The sequence below is a fragment of the Larus michahellis genome, chromosome 6 (genome assembly GCF_964199755.1).
Source record: "Larus michahellis chromosome 6, bLarMic1.1, whole genome shotgun sequence".
NCBI lineage: Eukaryota > Metazoa > Chordata > Aves > Charadriiformes > Laridae > Larus > Larus michahellis.
Window position 1 is genome coordinate 12,087,696 of NC_133901.1, and position 21,680 is coordinate 12,109,375.

The window sequence follows — 21,680 nt, forward strand, 5'->3', positions numbered from 1 at the left end:
GAGTCGGTTTTGGTGTCAGCATAAACCCTCCCCGTGCAGTAAGGTGCTCTGCTGGCTTGCTGCACTCTCTTAATGGATTTCCTTTCATTTCCAGGGAGAGGAAGCTGATGATGACGACATATACAATGTACTCTCCACGCTAAAGAGGTTAACCTCTTTTCACAAGTAGGTGATTTTTTTTTTTTTTCCCTCAGAAATTTACTATGTTAACTTTGTCATTTTGGCAAATATCGGTTGATGTCTAGTATTAAGAAATAAGAAAATATATGACCTGAAATACGAAAGAGAGATTGCTGAACGATGAGTGGTATTCGTCAGTGTAACTGTTTGGGTTACTTGGCTCCTTGCTTAGTTAATGCCATTACTTCTACAGACGTGATTTGGAAGTGGCGTGCCATCCCTTGCACTAAATGCTTTTGCACCTGTGAGCGTCGTACTGAAAGTCGTACTCCCCAGGGCACGAGGGACATTCATACCTCTGGCACCAGTGGATGCAGGCCAAATCCAGGCTCTGAGCCTCAGCTTAGGAGAGCCTTGGAGGAAGTTGTTTCTCTCAATTTCTCAATGCCTTTGAGATACTTCTCCTCAAAATTATGGAAATACGTGGTAGTAATAATAATTACTCTTACTAGTTTATGGTGAGGGTCTGGAAGATGCGTTCTCCTCCGGCAGAAATGCCAGGAAGAGTTTCTAGTTGAATTGTTGGCAAAGTGTAACTGTGTGGGTTGCCCAGAAACTCCTCTATGCGTGAGCCAGCTGAGTGGAACCAGGCTCCTGCTGCTCAGGGAGACCTACAGGCACCCTCAGAACGTGTAGAGCAACCTGAAAAATTTCACTTGAACCGTGCACAAAGACCTCATCTTCCCCCTCCTCTCCGCTATAGGAGGCAATTGCTCCTGGCCAGCACGTAAGGAAGCTTCATATGCAGATGGCTGAGAGCCACAAATCATTTCTTCCTCATCACAAGGTGTGAGAGGATCTTGCTTCTGCCACCCTTTTTATACAAATTGTTCCTAGTGATTTAATTTCTCTCTTCTTTCTGTGCTTAGTCTTCGCTTATCCTGAATTCTGCATTGGCTCATTGTATGAAATGGTTCTGAAATACCTACTCTTTGTTTCCATTCAACAAGAGTCCCACAGAGATCATTAAATCGTTACTAATTTCCGTAGTGCAGCAGGCTGACACATGTGCAAATTAGGCTTTCGGTCTCCCTGGTAACACGCTGGAGCCACTTCTGCCTTTCCTGAGAGGACTGGTGACGGCTGCAGTTCACTTCCCAGAAAGAAGCACCGATCTTAAGGCTTTTCTGAGGGTCTCCCATATACCTTTTTCCTTTAGGGTTCCAAATCTCTAGAGAATTATTTCAGACTGTAAAGAAAGCTTTGTAGAATAACATACAAATTGGGGTTGGGAACAGCTACCTTCACCGTCAAAAAAACAGGAAAGAGAAAAGAATCAAAGCTAAAGAGCTGAAGAGCAGCTGTGTATCGTTTCTCAGCTGATTTGTTATTTACGATATAGTTCAGGGGGAATTTCTAATTAGTATCTGCTTGCATATAAAGAAGTAATGAAATCTTTTCATTGCTTTGCTGAATGCTATGTCTGATGTGATTCTTTGTGAAAGGAAACAATCATATCATCCAAGAACTTTTGCTGAACCTTTAGCTATGAGATCAGGATCTTAATTCAAAACTCGCATTGAGCGTTCTCATCTCCAAGAACGGTGCCTGTTGTATGGTACTGTCATTGTCTGTCATCAACTGGGAGACAAAAGAAATTAAATCGATGGAAGACGTTGAAATTGCAGGCCAACAACTGACACCTTTCGGATCTTCTAAAAGCACACTGATAAAGTAGTTGCTGAGGCTTCAAAAAGGAACAAGTCCCTCTTCTTCCAGTGAGAGAAGCTCCACTGCACCTTATCTCTGCTGATGTTTCCTTGGTAGCTGCCGCTGCCTCATATCTCAGGAAAAAGAAGCCCAGCAAGGTGGAAAAAAAAAACCATGGCAGGGGATTATCAGAAAAGCCTTCCAGACCAAAAAGCTTCTACACTGACATTTCCCAAGGCTGAGCTAATCCTCTTTCCGAGAGGGTCATGGCAACAAAGGGCTCACAGCACACTTTTGAATTCGTGTCTTTTCATCAAACAAGGATATTGGTATCCAATACATTTACTGTTACAGTGTTTCCTTCCAAGTTCTCAGAATATAATAGATTTTCTTGAGGTCTTCTGAATAGAACACCTGGAGTACATACTTGGGTTTTGGTTTTTTTTTTTTTTGCCAGGGTCTCACTGATATTTATAGTATTTTTTTCTGCCCTTAAGTACATGGAGACAATTTTTGTATACTGACTCCAGCCCAATTCAACTGAGCTTTCACAGACTAACACATCAGTGCTGTAGCAGCTTGTATGCTGCAAATATCAGCATTTCTTATTTAATTACTTCAGTTAATTCAGTGCAAGACATGTGAATCTCAAGCATCCCCTCCATTACTCTGGATGTGCCCCCTTGATGCCATCTTGTATACAGAACGTGGTTTCCCATTTAGAAATCGGGATTGTTGGCAGCAGTGTCAGTAATCCTCAAATATGATAGGGAATTTGATTCCTTCTGGCCTCCGCACTGACTTCATGAGCCTGGCAGTGGCTGTAGTGACTCTCCAGATACGCATGGTGGTTTTGTGAGCGTGATCAGTCAGGACACCTCCCAGGTAGGTGCATTCATGGTCAGACCGACAGATTTTTCTCTTCCTGTTACAGAAACCCTTTGCTTAACCTTTTTTCCAGTAGTTGACCGGTACGTCCTTCAGACTGAATTAGTGAGAAGTTTGTTGTATCCAGAAGAAGTAGAAATGATGATAAATGAAACCTCGGTAGAGAAATGAGACTGTACTAGCATAGCTCTTCAAAGCCCAAGGTACAGCATCTTGCGCTTTGTGCTTCTTTAAAAAGAGCAGCAGTTTTGTGGGTGGAGAGATCACCTCTTCCAAAAGGAAGTTTTCTAAGCTGCTTCTCGCCACACGTTCAGAAACACTGTGGAACCGGTGCCTTTACTTCGTCTGTTTTCTGGCAGAAACACACCCCAGCAGACAGTGCTATTTATAAGAATGAAAATAAACCTTTGATGAAATGTTGGGCCTTGTTTTCTGTAATGCATGAAGACTCTCTGACATGGAAGGGACTAAGGGAAAATTCCGTGCAGTGCGAATTTGCATTCTAGGAGCCTCTGTGTCAGTCTGAACCTCTGCAGAGAATTGTATTGTGTCCAGGGTACCTTGATAACTATTGTTTTGATTGCTAAGTAGTTCAAAACAGACAAAGGTGTACCCAAATATGCCTAAATTTAATGTGGAGGCTCCCCTTTAAGGAAGTTTCTATTGAAAAGCCCTATGCCACTTGTACATAGTTAGAATTTTTTGTCTTTGGAAGCTGAAGAGCTCTTCCCGAGATCAAGCTCAGAGCAAAGAGCTGTGGTGCCGCCTGCTGTCGGGGCACCGGGGCACTTCCCCTCTGATGGCTGCCTGGCACGGAGGGCTCTAAAATGAAAAGGCAGAAATGAGACAGTTTTTCCTCTCCTATTCTCTGTGGGGTAATCTATGCTGATATCTGCCTCTGCACACCAAGGAGATTTTACTGCTTTAATTACAGCACTGTAATTAAGGAGGTACAACTCTGCCTTGCTGGCAACCCTGTGATTTGCTGAAGCAGCATCTGTGTGCTTCATATCACTGTCAGAGGCAGCTCTCTGACAGCCTATCATTTATCTATGAAACATTTTATTTTCATACTTTGAAGACCATCCAGAATCTCAGGCGGGGGGAATATTTTTCCATTTTTGTTTCCTTTTTTTTCTTTTTAAGTTTTCCTATTGTTCTGTTCATGGATTTGAATTAGAAGTCAAGATGCACCTTGGCTTAATGACAGAACCGTAGAGTGCGTACTTGCTCTCAGCACAAGGGCATCAATTGTTCTGTTTTCTGTGCAACTTTTATCAGTGAGGTTTTCCAGGACTACCACGCTCCAGACCAGGAAGCGTTCATCCTAGGGGTTTCAACAGGATCGAGGTATTCCCAGTCTTGAGTTCAACCTCTGTCCCTTTCGGAACTAGAGAATTATTCTTTCTGGCTGAGCAGGGTAGTTAATTATTTAAACAAAGTCAGGGCAGGCACGAAGGGGTGGGCAAAGTGAGCGTATCTTGGTGGTGAAGGTGCTGGGATGAAAGGGAGCCAGGTGCCAGAGACTTGGGTGCTTTATCCAATTTAAACTTGCTGGTTCGGTCTGAGTATCCCTTCTTCCCGGTGAGTATTTGAATCACCAAGTTTCTGATTATTTCTGAGGTGGCTTGCTCCTTTATAAGCATACTATAAACCGTTTCAAGTTATCTCAGTTTCATTCCACTGCAGAAAAATGTGTTAAATCTAAATTTTTTTTGAGAGAATTCTTGCCTTTCAGGCAACCTGATGTTTTGTAATTTCTTCTGTATTACTCAGTTCTGGATCGAAAAAGCTGTATCATAAGCTGTTGAGGTCTGTAAGGCTGTAGAATGCACGTTGCTAATCTCATTTGTATTCCTCTCGCTGGCGAATCAGGTTGGTACAACTGCAATGTGAAGCAATGAATGGGGGTGTAACGGTGTAACCACCACCTCTGGCTCATGCACGTGTATCTCATGCTGTCTTACTTTAGATGTTTCAGGGTGTTTAATGTCTAGCGATAACGTATATTATTTTTCTCTAAATGGTACGGCAGAAAAACATGTAACTTTATTTTGCTTAAAGCCATTTTTCATTCAGTATGTATTGCTGGAGTTTGGCCATGGTCTCTGCTGCAGTGCTAGAGAAGTGCCTCTGGAGTTCTGACAATGCTTGGAACCAAAGAGGAGAGAGAATTTAGAGGCGACGCTGAGAAGGAGCTTGCAGCTACACTTAAGTAACCTTTAAAGATGTATGGTATGCAGGGATTTTACCTCCTCCCTACAAAAAATCCTCTGTAGTAAAACATTTCTCCTCAATTATCAGAAAGGTGAACTTATGCTTTTAGCCAGGTGCGAACTAACTGTGCGGCTGCTCTGTCAGCAGGCTGCACGGGCTCAGCCCTGCACAAATCCCAGGGCTCGCTGGGCTGCCAGGTCAGGCTATGTTCTCGCGGTGACGCGGAGTTTTGAGGAACACGACTGATCTCGCTGTATTACCTCTCGTTCTAGTGCCCACGATCTCACAAAATGGGATCTGTTCAGCAACTGCTACAGATTACTAAGAACTGGAATTGAACACGGAGCTATGCCAGAACAGGTACAGTTAGCAACACTTGCACCGCGTCATTTGGGGATTCAAAGTTTTAAAGAGTCTTGTCGTTGAGAAATTCAAAAGATTAATGAACTAGACTTCAGTTATTTAGGAAAAACATGCAGCTTGGAACGAAATTTATATTGTAGTGAAGCACTGCCCAGGACGTGAAAAATCTTGGATTCTGTGATTTTTGAGCTACTTGTCTTACCTTTCTCACCCGTAAAGTAAGGAATAACTAACGTTCCTGACTGTGAAAAGCAGTGCATAAATCATGATGTTTACGTGGAAACCCAACGTTTGTATACCTCGGCTGCAATTAGAATTATCACAAAGGATTATTGTGCATTGAAGGTAAGATGGAAGCTTATGAAAACCAGGAAACAAGAACATTTAGCAGGGATGCTGGGCAGCCTTACCACTGGAGTTCTTTCAGTGGATCTTGGACTTTGTTTCCTCCTAGTTCAGTTTTAGTTTCTCATGGATGAGCAGTTCATATTCTCCCAAGATTCCAGTTTAAACTGCAGACTGCCTACTCCGGCATTTCAGCAAGTTATAATTTGATTTCAGTTAGAAGCCAGTTGTTTATTCTAACTCAATTTCATTTAGAAAAAGAAAAATTCTCATGAAATTCTGTAGAAGTATTTTCTAGAAAGGACCACATGGAGGACACATTGCCACATGCCATGTGACAGTCATGGCTTTAAGACGTGGGACCTTCTGCTACTTAATGCTGGCGTTGCGCTCCCTGGAGGGAAGTGGCCAGCAGATAAAAACTGCCCGTGCCACTACCAGTTTCTGAGCCTGACAGTGATGTGGCTCCCCACATACTTCTGTAAGATCTTAGGAAAACAGTTCTGAAATCTGAACTCTCCTCAGTATTTCTTCCCCCAGTCCACTCGAAGGAGTTCGCTGAAAACAAATGATTTGGTCCTTGGTGATATCTTTCAAAAAAGTATTTTGTGAAGTGATTAGAGCTGTTACGAACTTGATTTGTTCTGCACAGAACCACAAACTGTTGGAAGCATCTTCAAGCCAAAAAGATTTTGACATTTTTAGCACCTAATATAGATTGGAAATTATAAAAAGACACCATGGATGCTTTTATGGGCACCATAAAGACAAGCCTAGTCTTCTCCATGAGAAAATTTGTATTTTCTCCCTTTTTTTAGAAATTGGGCTACATGTTCATTTGACGGTGGAGCAGATTTCCAGGCTGTTTTGCTAGTGAAGGCAGATGTAGAGGTATTTAAACAGATGCTTTTGAACTGAGACATGTAGGTGTTGGGTTGCACTTCTGTTGCGCTGGGGCATCACCTCTTGCTGTACTTATTGCAGAGTTTTCTGTTCTGTTTCCCAGCATTTACACAGTATTTTTTTCACCTGTAGCAGGCTGGTTTCTTATTGCGCCAAACTGACTAAGGAAAAACATAGTATCCTTGAAAACAAAAAGCACTACCTAAGAGCTTCTCCTGTTTCTTCTCCTATTTCTCATAAAATGCATTATAAATTTTACGTAGGCTTTACTGATACGCTTGATATTTCCAATGTGCTGGGATTCTTTGTGTTCCCTCTGTTACAGATAGTTGTTCAGGCACTGCAGTGTTCCCATTACTCCATTCTCTGGCAGCTGGTGAAAATCACTGAAGGCTCCCCTTCCAAAGTAAGTAGGCTTTTGATCATACAGATTTTACTGAAGAAACACAACTTGCCTAAAAAGGCCTTAGACCTGATCCACTGTGACTCCACCCACTGTACCGGCATTTTATGTTGTTGTGAAACAGATAGAAACTGCTGGTGTTTTGATTTATTCAGTATTTCAGGATCTATTTAACATCATGCGTGTGTCTAAATAAGCTATGCAAACAGCAGGAGCTTGTCTTTATCAGGGTTTTATACTAGCCGATTTTTACATTCTCATTGCTGAAGATACTTAATGCACTTTATTGTGAGTACAGCAGTTTGCACGAATGGGTAAGTGGTGTTGACAACGCTCACCTAGTAGTTGTAAGCAATACTGTTCATCCGTACACCGCAGATAGCTTAATGTTTATGTGTTTACCTTGCTTACCCGTTACTTACATCTTTTCTGTTGCTAAAGATAAACGTAAGGTTACTAGCAGTGATGGTTGCTAACAAAAAGTAAGCGCACGCAAGCGTAATGCAATAAGGACAACGGTACATGTAACTTGTTTGTTATATGCAGCTTTTCCAGGACCTTTCCTTAGCTCTTTTCTCAGTGTCAGAGGCCAACATCTTGTCTTCTTAGGGCTTTTTCCAAAGGAATACATCAAATTAGAATGGTATGAAAACTGAAGTAACTTCCCCGTCAGCATCAAAAAGAAAAATATGCTGTACTAAAGTACTACTAAAATAAGCATTTTATGCCCCTAAAAATGATAAAATACATTGTAAATTCTTTGAGTTGAAGACTGACATATATTGACATTTAAAAATAGCTACTAGAAAAAAGGAATAATTGATGGTGTTTATTCTGGCTTTTGTTCCCATTTCCCCCTTTCAGTTTCTTTAGCTACTTTCTCTTTAGCACGCTGGTAGTATATCATATTACATCTTGACTCCTTATAACCGAGAAAACTGAATACATCCCATTGGTTTTAAATGAACCCTGAATCTCGCCACAATAAAGCATCTGCAGTCCTCCCAGCTAGCAGCGTTGTTATCCCCAGGGAGACGGTTTCACTGGGACAGAAAGGCTAACTAAGTAACTAGAAGTAAGTCCAGGAGGCCACGCTCTGCTTCAGCCCTTAAGTCCGTAAAGCCGACATGCTGCATCTCATTCTGGTGCTTCCCCGGTAAGAGAAACTGGGCTGCTGGTTCCTGTGCAGTGACCGCCTCGGGTATGAGGACCCAAGTGCTTGGAGCACCTGGACACTGTCTTCAACACCTTCATGAAATGTTTCCCCGTGTGCTCTTGACTATTGGGTCTTACCCTCTCCTGAAGGTGCCCAGCAACTCTGTCCTCCTGCTTGCTGCCCCTGAGCAGCAACGCTCAGTCCTGCCTTGCTCTGGGCGCAAATGCCGAGGCACAGAGTGTTCGGTAAGCCTCTCATCTCCCTTCACTGCATTTCTCCATTTTTTGGAACTAAACCCAGTAAACTGCTGCAGTATAACAGAGATGGGGCAGGGTGACAGCTGTCAGCATTGCTGGAAAAAAGGTTCATGTTTTCTTGTGTCTAAATTGTAGCCAAAGAAACACACCCTAAACTACAGCCAGCAACTAACATATACAGCATCTGTCTGCATAGGACCGGGTCAGAAGCTTTGCATTTTGGTGTCAAAGTATTAATGGGGACTGTTGTTTGCGATATTACCATGATGGTCTAGTTAAACTGAAAGAGAAAATACCTTTATTTATTTCAGCGACTGGGGTTTTCTTATGGACCAGCTTAGTGCAATTGCATGGCTTTGCCTGCTTTTTCCAAATAGGATACATTTATATGAGACATTGTTTTGTGAGATGAATGCAGAATAGCCTCAATCTTTCATGCATTTCTAATACTATTCTGATTCGTGTTAGTCATAATGTAGTTCATAAGAACAGAAAGAACTATGAAAGCTCCGTTGAGAATGACGATTCGAAGTACAAGTCAATTCTGCCTCTGGAATCCCCGGTGAAAATCATATTTAGTCTAAGCTAGAGAGCTGTTATTAAGTTATTGTTTGGGGGTTCACCCCACCCCCTGCAAGAATACGGAGTGTTCTGCAGGCCCAGTTCAGGAGGAGCACAGCGGTGATCCCTGCAGCTCTGCGTACCAGCCAGCAACCTCAGCTCTGCTCGTATACCTGATGTGGTTGTAGCGTTTTGTTCTGTTATGGGGGTTTTCTATCAAACTTCCCATTGGAGTTCATTCACTGTGAAAATAAATCCGATCTGCACTGTATCTGTCGTTTAATCCACTAGGAGATCATTTTGCCCGTGGTTCATTTATAAGCCATGATTTAGGCTTATAAATTAGCAGATATTAAAGGGGATCACTTCTAAAATATGATGTATGGGAAGACAAAGGCATTAACATGAACATCTCAAAATGAAAAATAGTGTATTTCATGAGCATTTTTTAAGTATTCAAGCTTTTACAGGAAGATTTCTGACACAGTATTTAATATGTAGGTCCATCCAGCTTTCTAGTGTTCCTTTGCTGGAGCTGCAGTGACCCAAGGACAGGGGGAGGTGATGCGGTATCTTCAGTAGACCAACAGATATAGCTGTAAAAATCAGAGAGGCTTTTAGACATACAAGCCTTTCAGGTTTGAAGTAAAAGGAGGAGATGCCACAGCTAAATACCAGCCAAGAACAACTGCTTGGTGTCTGTTTAGATCCAGATCAGGTAAACTGTGTCTGAGAGAAAAGGCCATTGGTCCCTCCGGGGGTGGGGGCAGGGGAAGGGTGGGTGGAGGAGAGATACGAGGAGGGAAGCAGGAGTTGGACAGTGGGGAAGAGGAGGAAGATGAAAGATGAGAAGGCTAATGGGGAGAAGGGGTTTTATACTGTGTCATAAAACTAATCCTGAGTCCTTGTTTTTCTGTATCCAGGAGACTTATGAATTTTTGTTTCCAGGCTCATGTTTAGAAGATGATTTTTTAGATTTCCCTTGAGCATCCAGGCTGAGATCAGAGACGGAGGGACTGATCTGTAAGAAACGTTCACCTGGTGCCAGCTGGGTCATTTGTGTGAGTTCATGCTGGCAATTAGTAGCTGCTCTGTTTCACCAACTTAGTGACCACGTAGGCATTCACCGCACAGGATAAAGTATACTAACGTTTTGGAATTAAGTACAGGATTCAGGGGGGTTAATATTTCTGTGGGAGTAAGTATTTAGTTTGGTAGCAGCGGGCATATATTGGCAAGTTTTACGGTTCTTAATCAGGTATGCTCTGCATCCATGAGGTGTATGTTTTATTGCAGGGAGTTTGCGGGCGGGATGGGTGGTTCTGGCGCGATTTCTTTCCAAGTGAGTTGTTCTTTGAGTAGAACTCAAAATTGCTTGATAACTCCGTGTATTGGTTCTAGGCTAGAATCATACATGGCAACCAGGGGTATATAATTGGGAACAGAATCTATTGGGAATGAAGTTATTCTTTATCTGGTGTTTGGATGGCTCTTCCAAAAATACAGCCTCTCCCCTAAGAGGGTCGCCCTTGTTTGGAAACTCTCCTGGGTGTTATGCCCGAGCCCAGGGCACGTGTATTCCTTTCTGAAGGATACTGTGTATTACCGCTGTTGGGTCTGGGGTTGGGGCTGATGACAGAAGGCTAGGTGTGTTGGTCTGTAGGCTTTACATGTGTGGCAGGGAAAAACTGTTGGACTCTTGTGGTTTAAATCTAATTAGAATCAAGTCAGCTCGTTGATTTATTAACAACCCATGATTAACCTGCAATCAATGCAATGTGTCTCCAGGATAAGTATCAGCTGTACAGCAGGTAAACCAGAACACTAGACACTTTTATAATGCTAATGAGCACCTAAAAATTTCAAACTACCTTTCTGTAGCTGTTCGCAAGTTACTCTAATCCCCTCCCCAAAACACACACACACGTGATTCGGAGTCACACATGCGCACCCCCCACCTCCCAGGAAACATGAGGTACAAGCCCATTTCCCCCCTCCTGAGAGCACGAGATCCCTGCTTGTGTGGGGCTGCTGTGGGACAGTCCAGTCACATCCACGCGTTTGATGTGCAGGTTCATGCGTGTGGCACCCCGTGCTGACGGTCCCTCAGATGGACACGGGCTCCAGCAGGGCAGGCATGCCACCAGGCCGCGGTGGTGGCTGCGATGTTGGGGTGTCTGACTTGGTTTGGCTGCTGCTCTGTTCCACCCCAAGATTCCTCTCCACGCTCACAAGTGTTCATGCTGCTTTTATGCTTCATTACAAGGTGACTCCTCCTTTTCTCAAAAGTTTCTTGTCAACCTCCTGGTTACTGTTTAATGTGGTCATTTTAAGCAAATTCTTTGTTAACTTCGCCCTTAGCGTTACCAGTTTTTAGGCAAACACCTGCTCAGAAGAGGCCGGTTTGGGTGTTCTGCCTCAGGCACTGTTGCACTCACATTCTCATCCTATCAGCTGCTGTTTATCCACGCTGTTACCAAGAGGGTTCTCTGCAGATTCCCCCGCACTGTGTAATATCGTTGGTAGATTACAGTTTTGATCATAGAGTTAAAGGAAGTGATATCAGCACAAAAACATTTCACATACATTGTAATAGAAGGGTGATAATTACTGATTATTTGAATTAGTAAGAAAGCCCAAGTTCTCTGCCCAATAGCAAAGATTCCACCAGTTAACTTAAATACAGCATAGAGTTGGGCAGAGTTCTTTTGAAACTCTTTTTCAAGGTCCTTCAAACTGTTCTTCATGTGCAAAGGGGTTTGAGGATGGCTTCAAAGGAAACTGGTAGTTTCTCAGCAAGAATTCTCTTGTCTGTAGATCTTGGGGAGCAAGTCCAGTCTTGAGGTGGGAGACTTGGGGATTGTACAGTTGTTGTTTTCATCTAGATTTCTTCATGTATTCAATAAACCAGGTGTGCACTGTACAGGTATGTGACAAAAAGGAAATATTTGCAGAAGAATAGAGTCGAAATTCTTAGTTTAAAAAACCCCACCCTGAATAAAGCAAACATTCAGAGGCAAGGAAAAGGCGAAAGAGTTCTGAATGACCAGCAGCCAGACGCATAGCTGTTCCGCAGTGATGAGCGGGCCCAGGAATTAGTAGAGGGGATTTAAAGAGGGATTTAAAGAATAACAGGGTGACTCGTTGACTTTTCGTATTTACATGGGCACAATGAAAGAAAGCACGAAATGCTGAGGGGAAGAAAAGAATCGCAAGGTGCAAAAGGCTGGGTGCAAAAGGCTGGGTGGGGTTCCACAGCGGAGTTGAAAGCTAACGGCTCTCAAGCATTGTAAAGTTTGTGGAAGAGCTGGAGTTGCAAGGAGAAGGAACTTAACACCGCGAATATGTAGTTTAGATGAAAGGCAGTGGGCAAACAGGAAGAAAAGTGCTGGGTTTGGTAGATGGACCTAGCAAAAGCACGGCATTTCTAAACGGCTTTAATGGAAAAAACAAGCTTCAATTTAAAGCAAGAGAATAACTGCAGCCTTTTGGATAGCCGTCTTGTGAACATGGCTGTTTGGTTACAGGTGGTGGCAAAGCCCCTACAAGTCCTTGCTCTTAGCGGCTCATTCTTGTTCCTGCCACGACTAGTTACATTTGAAGATATTATGCCAGACAGTTCAAGAAAGGGTTATTTCAATCCTGGGTCACTTCAGTGTGACCCCATGGTCCTACCCCAGCGACCGAGAGCAGAGTACCATTTTTTCATAGCAGTTTTTCTGCTGAAGCCAGCGTATCAGGTAATCGCACCTCAAGCCCTTGGCTGTGTGCCTGAGAACGGTAAATGACTTGAAAATCTAATTCACTTATTTTCTTCCCATTTTCTCTTTTTAAAAAAAATGACCTCTCTATAGTAGTCTGGGGATTTCTGCAAATGTAGAAAAGTTCCAGGTGGTTCCGTTGCACTGTTCAGTCGGGCTTTCTTTTGCTGTCTGTAATCTTGCAAAATGAACCTGTGTCAGTCCATCAGGAGAGAGGATAATAAATAATGTGTACTTACGTGTTACTCATTCTTTGACAGAAAAATGGGAGCCATGCTCATTCCCTTTTTAACGTCTACATAGGATTTTTCATAGGTTTTAGTTTCTCTGTTGAATTCATTAACATCTAAATGGAAGATAATTGTGATAGAAAGTAGGAAGTTATTAAAGTGATTGTAATCCCAATGTTTAAAGCTGTAAATCAGACTATTATAGCAGCGAAGCGATAAGCCTGGCATCAGTCCCAAGCGAAGCCTCGGCTTGTCTGACAGGAAAGGCAGCCGGCGCAGGGCCGGAGGGCACAGCCCATGGGTCAGACCACAAGGGACAAATACATTTGGTCTGGAGAAGACTGCATTTTTGACTGATCAGGAAACTGTTTGGAATACCAGTTTCTTTCAGACATCAGTATCACATTGCATTTCAGGTGAATGTGGATTTAATGTAATTCATACTCAATAGCTCATAGCTGATTGATAGGTTAGTGGGAGATCATCACACGGGGTGGCTTCTGGTGCATTGCACAGGAGATCCGTTCTCTGCTAAAAACTGGTAATTTTTACCAGTCATCAGGGAAGGTAAAGCAAAGGTATTTAAAATGTGGATGACAGATCAACTGGTAAAGGAAATACAATTAAAAAAAGAAAGCGGCGTTTTAATGCTGGCAAATGGAAGGCTTGTATCTGGGAACAAGAAGGCTGATGAGCAGAAAGGTGTGAGTTAGAGAAGAGCTGTCTTACAGGTCGTGTAATGTCAGGGTGTCGCTGTGCACAAAGGGATCCTTGGCTGTACTGTCAAAGTTATTAGGACAACGAAGGTGAGGTAGCTTATAGACTTTCGGTATCCCTATCGGAAAGTCCCACTCCCTCTATTGAATACTCTAAGGGGTGCAGAGATTTCGGGACACTGCAGGTGCTTCGGCACGCTTGCCGACCTGCCTTCTGCTGGGAACCAGTACAAGCAGAACATATGGAGCACAAAAAGGCTTTTCAGTAAACAAAGAATAACAAGATCTTATGATGGGAAGCAGTAAGAAAAGCTAAACGAGAAATGAGACACATGGACCCAACAGCCAGCGTAATTAAAAATGGGAATTTTTAGCAAGGCAAATGTTGCATGTACGCTATGTAGCTTGTTTAGATTTAGGCTGGATGTTCCGTAGGGCACGTTGTCTTCCATCTGAAAGCTTATAGAAGTATCGTGGAGGGAAGTCTGACGGTGGTCGCGGTGGGAATTAGTGGCTGTTAGGATCCCTTCTTTACATGAAAACCGGGAAGGGAAAGGCCTTTCAAGCAGCGGTGCCAGGGGCAGGTGGGAAGCGGCGCGGGGCGTGGGCAGCAGCAGGAGGGGAGCCGGGAGCCGCGAGGTGGGGCCGGCAGGAGCGGGCAGGACAGAAGCATCTCTTTGTGCCGCCGGAGCGGAGCAGCAGCAGCTGCAAATCCCTGCTGCCAGAGCTCGTCCTTTCCACGGGTCTTGAAGCTGGCATAAAGTCCTAGTGATTTCTGGCTCTTGTTTTCTTGGTTTAGCACTGCTGTAAAACAGAGTTCCTATTTCAGTACGTGCCAAAAGCCAGGTACGTTGTCAGTACTTTCCGTGGTCACAACAGAATCTTTTCACATCAGAGGGTTCTTTTCCTTCTGTAAGTGATTTGCTGTTTCCATGTGGCTACTTGCTGTATTCTTATGATTATGCTCCGGTATCTTACATTTTGTTTTGATTTGTTTTCACTAGTTTATTTTGTTATCCATAAAAAATAAGGATTCCTCAGAGTGCAGCAGTAATTCCCCCAGGTGAAAGCTTCCCTATTGCACCTGCCCCTCCTGGGGCCCACATTTGAAGTACACATCAGTTGTCTCTACATCAAGGGGAGCCAGAGCAGACAGTCATTTACCGCGTCCACCCACAAATCCTTTTCTCTCCAGATGAACAAGCCTCCCTCCTTCTTCCATAAGGCATCAGATTTCCGGGATTTGCTTTCACATTTCCCATATCTGCAGTTAGGATAATGTTTGTGTTGAACCTGAGACATTCATTGGTAATTTGCTTTTTTGTTCGTGTTGATTTATCTGAACACAGAATTCTTTATAAACCGCCAGGTGGGCTCACCTTAGTGTATTAAACTTTTTGTTCTGAAACTGTTATAATTTACATTCAATAGAAAATACAGACAACTTAACTCAGGAATATATTATTTTATTATTGTTATTTATTTCAGGGAAACTCTGGGTCATTCCTCAGAAAATGACTGCCTTGTTTTACTCCATGCTCTATGAATAGCATGCTTTTTCATGGCCGCCTTTGTTTGGGTAGTTTATAGGATCAAATATATGAAATTATCACCATCTTTTTTTTTTTCCTTTTTTCCTAGCAACCTTTTATTAATATTTACATATTATCCCTCTTTAATGTTTATTCCAGGAGGACTTGTTGGTATTGAGGAAAACTGTGAAATCCTTCCTGGCTGTCTGCCAGCAGTGTCTGTCAAACGTCAACACTCCCGTCAAAGAACAGGTAAAGGACATGGCTGTCACACGCTTTTAGAAAAGCCTGAGTATTAAACTGTAGTAAAACACAAGACAACACTACATCAAACTTAAAGTAAAATCATCTGTGCCTTCTGTCTAAATAAAACTGAGCAAGCGCTCCATCAGAAGAGCTGTATTAAAAGCACCTTCGAAGTGCAGGTCATGTCGAATTCATTGTTGATACCACAGTAAGGATTACCTGGCCACTCAGGCTTATGTTCAGCTGTCGTAACTTCGGGCATCCAACTCAATCACCTAAAAGAAAAGGGTACTCCTTTAGAAGGAACATTAACAGATGGAAATAGGTACTTTTAGAGGGTGAGTGAGACTCAAAACAGGCTGAATCTTCTCTGTGTATTTCTGGATTTTTTTCCCCTGTTATTGACTAATAGGGAGTCTAGAGTGACTGCTTTCCTTGCAAGCCTCAGCCGAATTTCATTATTTCACTATCCTAATAATTAAGTTAAATGTAGTAGTGAATACTAATTATTGTATCTCTTTCCCATTGTGGCTAATGGGAGAAAATTGAGGCTTCTATCAGTACAGGTCACACTGCTGCATATTTTCTAGCAGAAAAAACCAGTTCATTCACTTCATAAAAATACTCTGAATAATTCAAGAATGTAGTGTCCTCTCACACTATGCAAAAGTTGTCGCTTCACAAATAGTTATGTCTCCTTGAGAAATCGGAGTAAAATATCAATTTAAATGGTGCCTTCATTACAGAAATGTAAAGATCTGGAGGGTTTTTTAGATTCTCATCAGTGTAAGCATTACGGTCAGGTTGCTGTGCTTCCCGCTTTGCTAGCTGACTGAGAACTTAAATGCCTGCAGCTCTCTACGTGGGTACATGTGTCCACACATACGCCAACAGTATATATGTGAAATAGGAGTGCGTATTTTTGTAATGATTGTTATGGTTCAGTGGAGTTATCCAATGCTCTGGCTTAGACTTTTGGAAAGCCACACATGGATGGAGTGGGAAGCTTCTGCTGTGTGTATTTAGAAATTGGAATAAAAGAAATTAAATCAAAGGGCTTGTTGAAATAATTTGCAATCCCTGAAAAAAAAACAATAGCTAGTTTGTTTGCTGAGACTTTACAAGTATGTGCTGATTTATATCAAGTCTGTTGACATCTTTTAATTGTCTACAAATTGCATTTCTATCAGACCTCCCAAGGTTTTGCAAAGACTGTAACTAGCTGGCCTGTGGCTTTTGCCTAGTATTAAGAGATAATACTTCTTAAAAGACAGTTTGGGTTTTTTTTGAAAGCTATCTCTGCTTGGCATTTACACGGTGTTCTGCAAGTTGATAAATAGAACTATTAAAGGCTCAGAGATGTTGCTAGTTTATGTATTTTTCAGACTCTGACATGTCATTGTCTTCTGGCAGATTTAACTGTCGTAATTGTATGTTAATATTCCGAGTAGTTACTCTTGGCTTATTTTATTAATATTATAAAATGTGAAAATACCATGTAGCTTCATGAAAATACCAACTATTCTAGCCTAAAGTAGCACTAATGTCTTTTCTGCATCAACAAATGGGAAATGATCCTTCTCATTACTGCAGTGTTCTTGATATATATTAACGTGTTTTCATTCTATTATTATTAGTGGCCACAATTGGTTTTTTTCATTACCAATTTAAACTTTCCTTAGAAGCTCCTTTGCAGCTCACAGCTCTGTGGGAGCTTTCAAGCCTCGGCCAGGCAAAGCCACGACCCACCAGCCCTAGGGAGAGCGCGGGTCCCCGTCAGGGTAGGTGGGGCTGGAGGCTCCAGAGGTCCCTCCCAGCCAGCGCTCCTGTGATCGCTTCACTTTTCTTCCTTAGAAAGCGTATTTCTGCCAGTGCTGCACTGCTTCTTAATCCTTTTGTTTTAATGGACTTTTTGGGAGAATTCTGTGTAAATTATATTGTCTCCCTACCATATTCGATTCTTTATCTATATATTCTTTCCAGAGAAGATCAATGTACATATCAAAGGAAGGAAAAACGTGTGAAGTATGTATAGAAAGAGGACTCAAACATTCCAATTTTCCCTCGACCGTTTGAGTGAAATAAATCCCCTGGGACTAGACGTATCTGCAATATATCGACAGCTGCATCTGAGTCCACGGATGTCTCTGCAAAGGACAGAAATAAGCACTTTCAGTGCATCGTTCCTATGCTTTTTTTTTAGAGACCTGCAATTAGGATGAGCCTAAATTCTGTTGAGTATCAAAGGAGTTCAGCGCAGGCGAGATCATCCTTGAAATGAATCACAGCTATTTGGATCCAGTGGAGAAAAATCCCAGATAGTGGCATCTGTTTCCAAAGTCTACGTAGAACACAGTTTACAACATTTGCATTTTGCTCTTGCCCGAGTATTGCTCACTCAGATTTTATACCATCCTCCAAGAAATAAGGGAGCTGCTGTGACGGTTGGCGTTCACAGGGATTTCATTTTGGAAGTTTGTAAAGCAGATAGCTCTCACTCACTGCTTTTCCTTAGGCTTGGTTCGAAAATACATTGTAAACACGCGATTCACTATCTTTTTGTTCAAGCTGTTTGCAGAGGGGGAAATATAGGCCTGAATGAAAGCCTACACCGGGTCTCATGCCTCTGCCAGAGCTATTCTGCAACCGCGCTTTGGCTGAAAACGCCTCTGGCCTCCCACCTGCCTGGGAGTGGTGATTGCACTGCCCACCGTGAGACACCTGCGGGCTTCTGGGGGAAGAGGCAGCTCCTCCCGCAGACAGCTTCTAGGAGTCTTCTTACACATTCCTCGCTTTCTCCGTTTTCAGAACCTGAGGTTAAAGACAGAGAAACGGCAAAGATTAAAAAGTACTTTCTGAAAGGTGCTCAGGTGTCGAACGTAATGCAAGTGAATACAGCTGGCTGTGATACTGAACACAAGCCACTGGGGAACACAGTCTTGTTCTTGTGCAGGAGAGTATACGGATAAGCCCTTGAAAGAAATCAAGTTAGTAATAGCTGCCTTCTTTATTCTCAGGTAACGAGGGTGTAATAATAACGAGCATAAATCACTGAAAATTCTGCCCTGGTTGGCTTTTATCTAGATTTGAAAGCTGTGTGGAGTTACTCGATTCTTTTTGCAGAGAATTGTTGATGAAATTCTGCAAGAATTTCTTTGGTTACAGCGGCTTCTATTTTCAGGATCTGACAGTGACTCAGCTTGGATTTTCCCTCATTATGTTGTTCATTTTTTGCTTGTTTAACTTTTCCAACTGTTTATCAAAAGAGGTGTTTTTTCTTTACTACAAAACTGGCTCCAGTCCTTGGATCAGAGGTAGATTTAGAGTTCTTTTCATAGAGAAGAAATTAAAGTTTAATATGGATCATCCTGGACATGGAAGAGGTAGTAAACACAGTTCCTTACGTAGGAATCAAAGGCGTAATCACATTTTAAAGTTAAGGAAAAACCTTATGAGCACTTTTCACAGCACACAAACACCTACAACTGAGTACGGTTAAAGAAGGGCACTTAATAATAGCAGGGCTTTTCTGGAAATTAGATAAATGGTATTTTATTTTTTACTTACTTGCCTTGTGCTTCTTACTGCATTCATTCTCTTTTGCCTTTCAGGCTTTCATGCTGCTCTGTGATCTCTTGATGATTTTTAGTCATCAGCTGATGACTGGAGGTCGCGAAGGTCTTCAGCCGTTGGTGTTTAATCCAGATTCAGGCCTCCAGTCAGAACTTCTCAGTTTTGTGATGGACCATGTCTTTATTGACCAAGATGATGAAAACCAGAGCATGGGTATGTTTACCTTTCATGTTTTCTACTGAGCTTTTTTTTTCCATAACAGACACAGGAGAAAGAAGAAAATAGAATTTTCAGATCAGATTGCTCAAATGTTTACAGAATTAGTCCTTCTTTATTTTTGGGAGATGTAAATATGAAATATTCTATATTCAGTACTACTTCTGTTAAAGAAGAGTAAGTACTTACAAAGTTCACTTCATTAAGAAAAGGTGTTTTCAGAAGACATGGGAGTGGCCTGTAAGTACGTGCTACAAATCTAGACAAAATTATTCTTCCTTTACTGATCTATCATTTGCTTAATTTTTATTGCCAAAACAGTACAGTCTTAGTTCAGCAGCAGACTTCATTTAATATGGCTTCAAGGGAAGAAGGACAATGGGACAGTGTATAGAGGAGAAATCCTTTCGAGTTACAGGATGCTGAAGGCAAACCTTACCAGCAGAGCTCCAGGCAGAGGAGGCCTTAAACTCCGCTGTTACTGAACAAACACCCCTTCTGCTCCTCCCCCAAAATAATCAGACCAAGCCCAGGACATGATGGATGTGGTTGGAGACCTGGGAAGTACTTGGGAAAGCATCCTTGTCTGCTTGCTTGCGTCACGTTCCGGAACTTTCCTGGAAGTCCTAACATAGGCAGGACTCGGGAATTATCACCTTTTATTTCAGCTTCTCCTGCAACAATCCTTGCTTCATTTTAAAGAATCGATTTTTTTTTGTAAAAGTTACTCTTGGATAATGTTGCTTTAGAGGACAGCAGTTACTTATAAACATTTTATTGTTGTTGATGCTTTCAGAGGGAGATGAAGAAGATGAAGCGAACAAAATAGAAGCTTTACATAAGAGAAGAAACCTTTTGGCAGCCTTTAGCAAGCTGATAATTTATGACATCGTGGACATGCATGCGGCAGCAGATATCTTCAAACACTATATGAAGGTACACTCTGTGTGTTCTCCTCCCTAGCTGAATACAGACCGCGGTGTCAGGGCCCCTCTTTCTCTCCTTTCCCCGGCAGTAGTTAAAGGTCAAACACTTTTGAAAGCTTTTTCACACTTGATTTTTTTGTAGTAGTTTTTCCTTTCTAAAAAAGGAAGATTGTTTTAAACAGGAAAGCAATAATAAAAAAAAAAAAGCTCCGTATAGTTCTGCCGTAAGTAGGTGTGCACAAACCGAATGTCTTACCAATTCGCGCTGCTCCATACGGTGGTTAGCCCCAGTTAGAAAGTCAGAAGGATTCGCTGCTCAGCTCCCACTGCACCCTGGATGCGCCAGTTTACCTGCCAGAAAAGAGGCACATTTGCAGGCACATTGCTCTTGAAATCGGGGAAGAGTGAGAGAAATTGAATTTAAATTGGAATACAAACTAGACGGACGTCTGTACCAAAGAAGGCAGGAGCAATATTTAAGAGGGAATGAAAAGAAGTGGTTGCAAATGCAGAAATATTAATGAGGCTGAAAGAACACTGCTTGGAAAAATAGTTTTTATATTCGCAGCCTAGAAGTTTTAATAATGATACAGGCTTTTCTACCCAAATGGCTAGTACCATAGGCCGTGGGTTTCAGCAACCATTCTTCTAACGTAAAGAAACTCAGTGGTTCATACTGATGAATTCCTTACTCAGCTTTCCGGCTTCAGTGCGTTCCTTTCTTGGCCATCCTTGCGCTGTGTACGGAGCTTCACACCCGTGTGCTGCGTCTCTCTACACCTGCTTGTTGAAGCGTGTGTTGGTTTGATGTAAGGTTGTTTCTTAGAATTTGCAGCCATGGGTCATTTTCATCAAATATTAATTTTGGGGTAGGAAATGCTCTTTTGTTTGTTTTTTCAACGTATTTATTACAAAAGATAATAACAAATATAGCGGTTCCTTATCACCGGGTGCAGGCCACCAATCAGTTTAAATTTTGGTATTGAAACACTGTCTCCCACTCCAAAAAACTGGGATTTGAGACTGGCTTTTTTTGGCAACTGCTGCCTTTTCAAAACAAGAATTACAAGTAATCTTTCTAGCAGGGAAAATTGTAAGAAATTGTTTAAGAGGTTCAATTTAAAGAGGGGTTTTTTCGCATTTTTTTCCTAGTACTACAATGACTATGGAGACATCATTAAGGAAACCCTAAGCAAAACAAGGCAAATTGATAAAATCCAGTGTGCAAAGACACTCATTCTCAGTTTGCAACAGGTAAGAATATTGATTTTTGCTAGAAATGCCTCACTGCAAAAAATACTGGACAGGATTTCCTCTGGTGCCCTTTACAATGAAGCGAAAACTCTACACTTCTGTTAAGAGATTATCCTGCTCCTCAGTTCAGGCCGTCGCTCCTCATTTGTCTCAGTAACCTCCGTCTCCTGAAGCCCACGCTGGCAAAGTTTTGCTCAGATTGAAATGGAAGAACAGGAGGGAAGAGCCTTGAGGGCAGTTTGGTCCAAGCTGCTTCATAGCATTTGCTTCCTGGTACCTAGTGAACGAGAAGAATTAGGATGA

General features: G+C 42.2%; 1 protein-coding gene across 5 annotated transcripts in view; it reads left to right on the forward strand.

The window, feature by feature from the left end:
- The window catches only part of STAG1 (STAG1 cohesin complex component), a 193,888-nt gene that overhangs the window by 153,817 nt on the left and 18,391 nt on the right, over positions 1-21,680 (forward strand). For all 5 annotated transcript variants that reach the window (XM_074591965.1, XM_074591961.1, XM_074591964.1 and 2 more), the window contains 7 exons: positions 95-165; positions 5,208-5,295; positions 6,872-6,952; positions 15,322-15,414; positions 19,020-19,194; positions 19,994-20,133; positions 21,276-21,377. In XM_074591965.1, the coding sequence (XP_074448066.1) occupies positions 95-165; positions 5,208-5,295; positions 6,872-6,952; positions 15,322-15,414; positions 19,020-19,194; positions 19,994-20,133; positions 21,276-21,377 (750 nt within the window). The remainder of the gene's footprint in view (positions 1-94; positions 166-5,207; positions 5,296-6,871; positions 6,953-15,321; positions 15,415-19,019; positions 19,195-19,993; positions 20,134-21,275; positions 21,378-21,680) is intronic.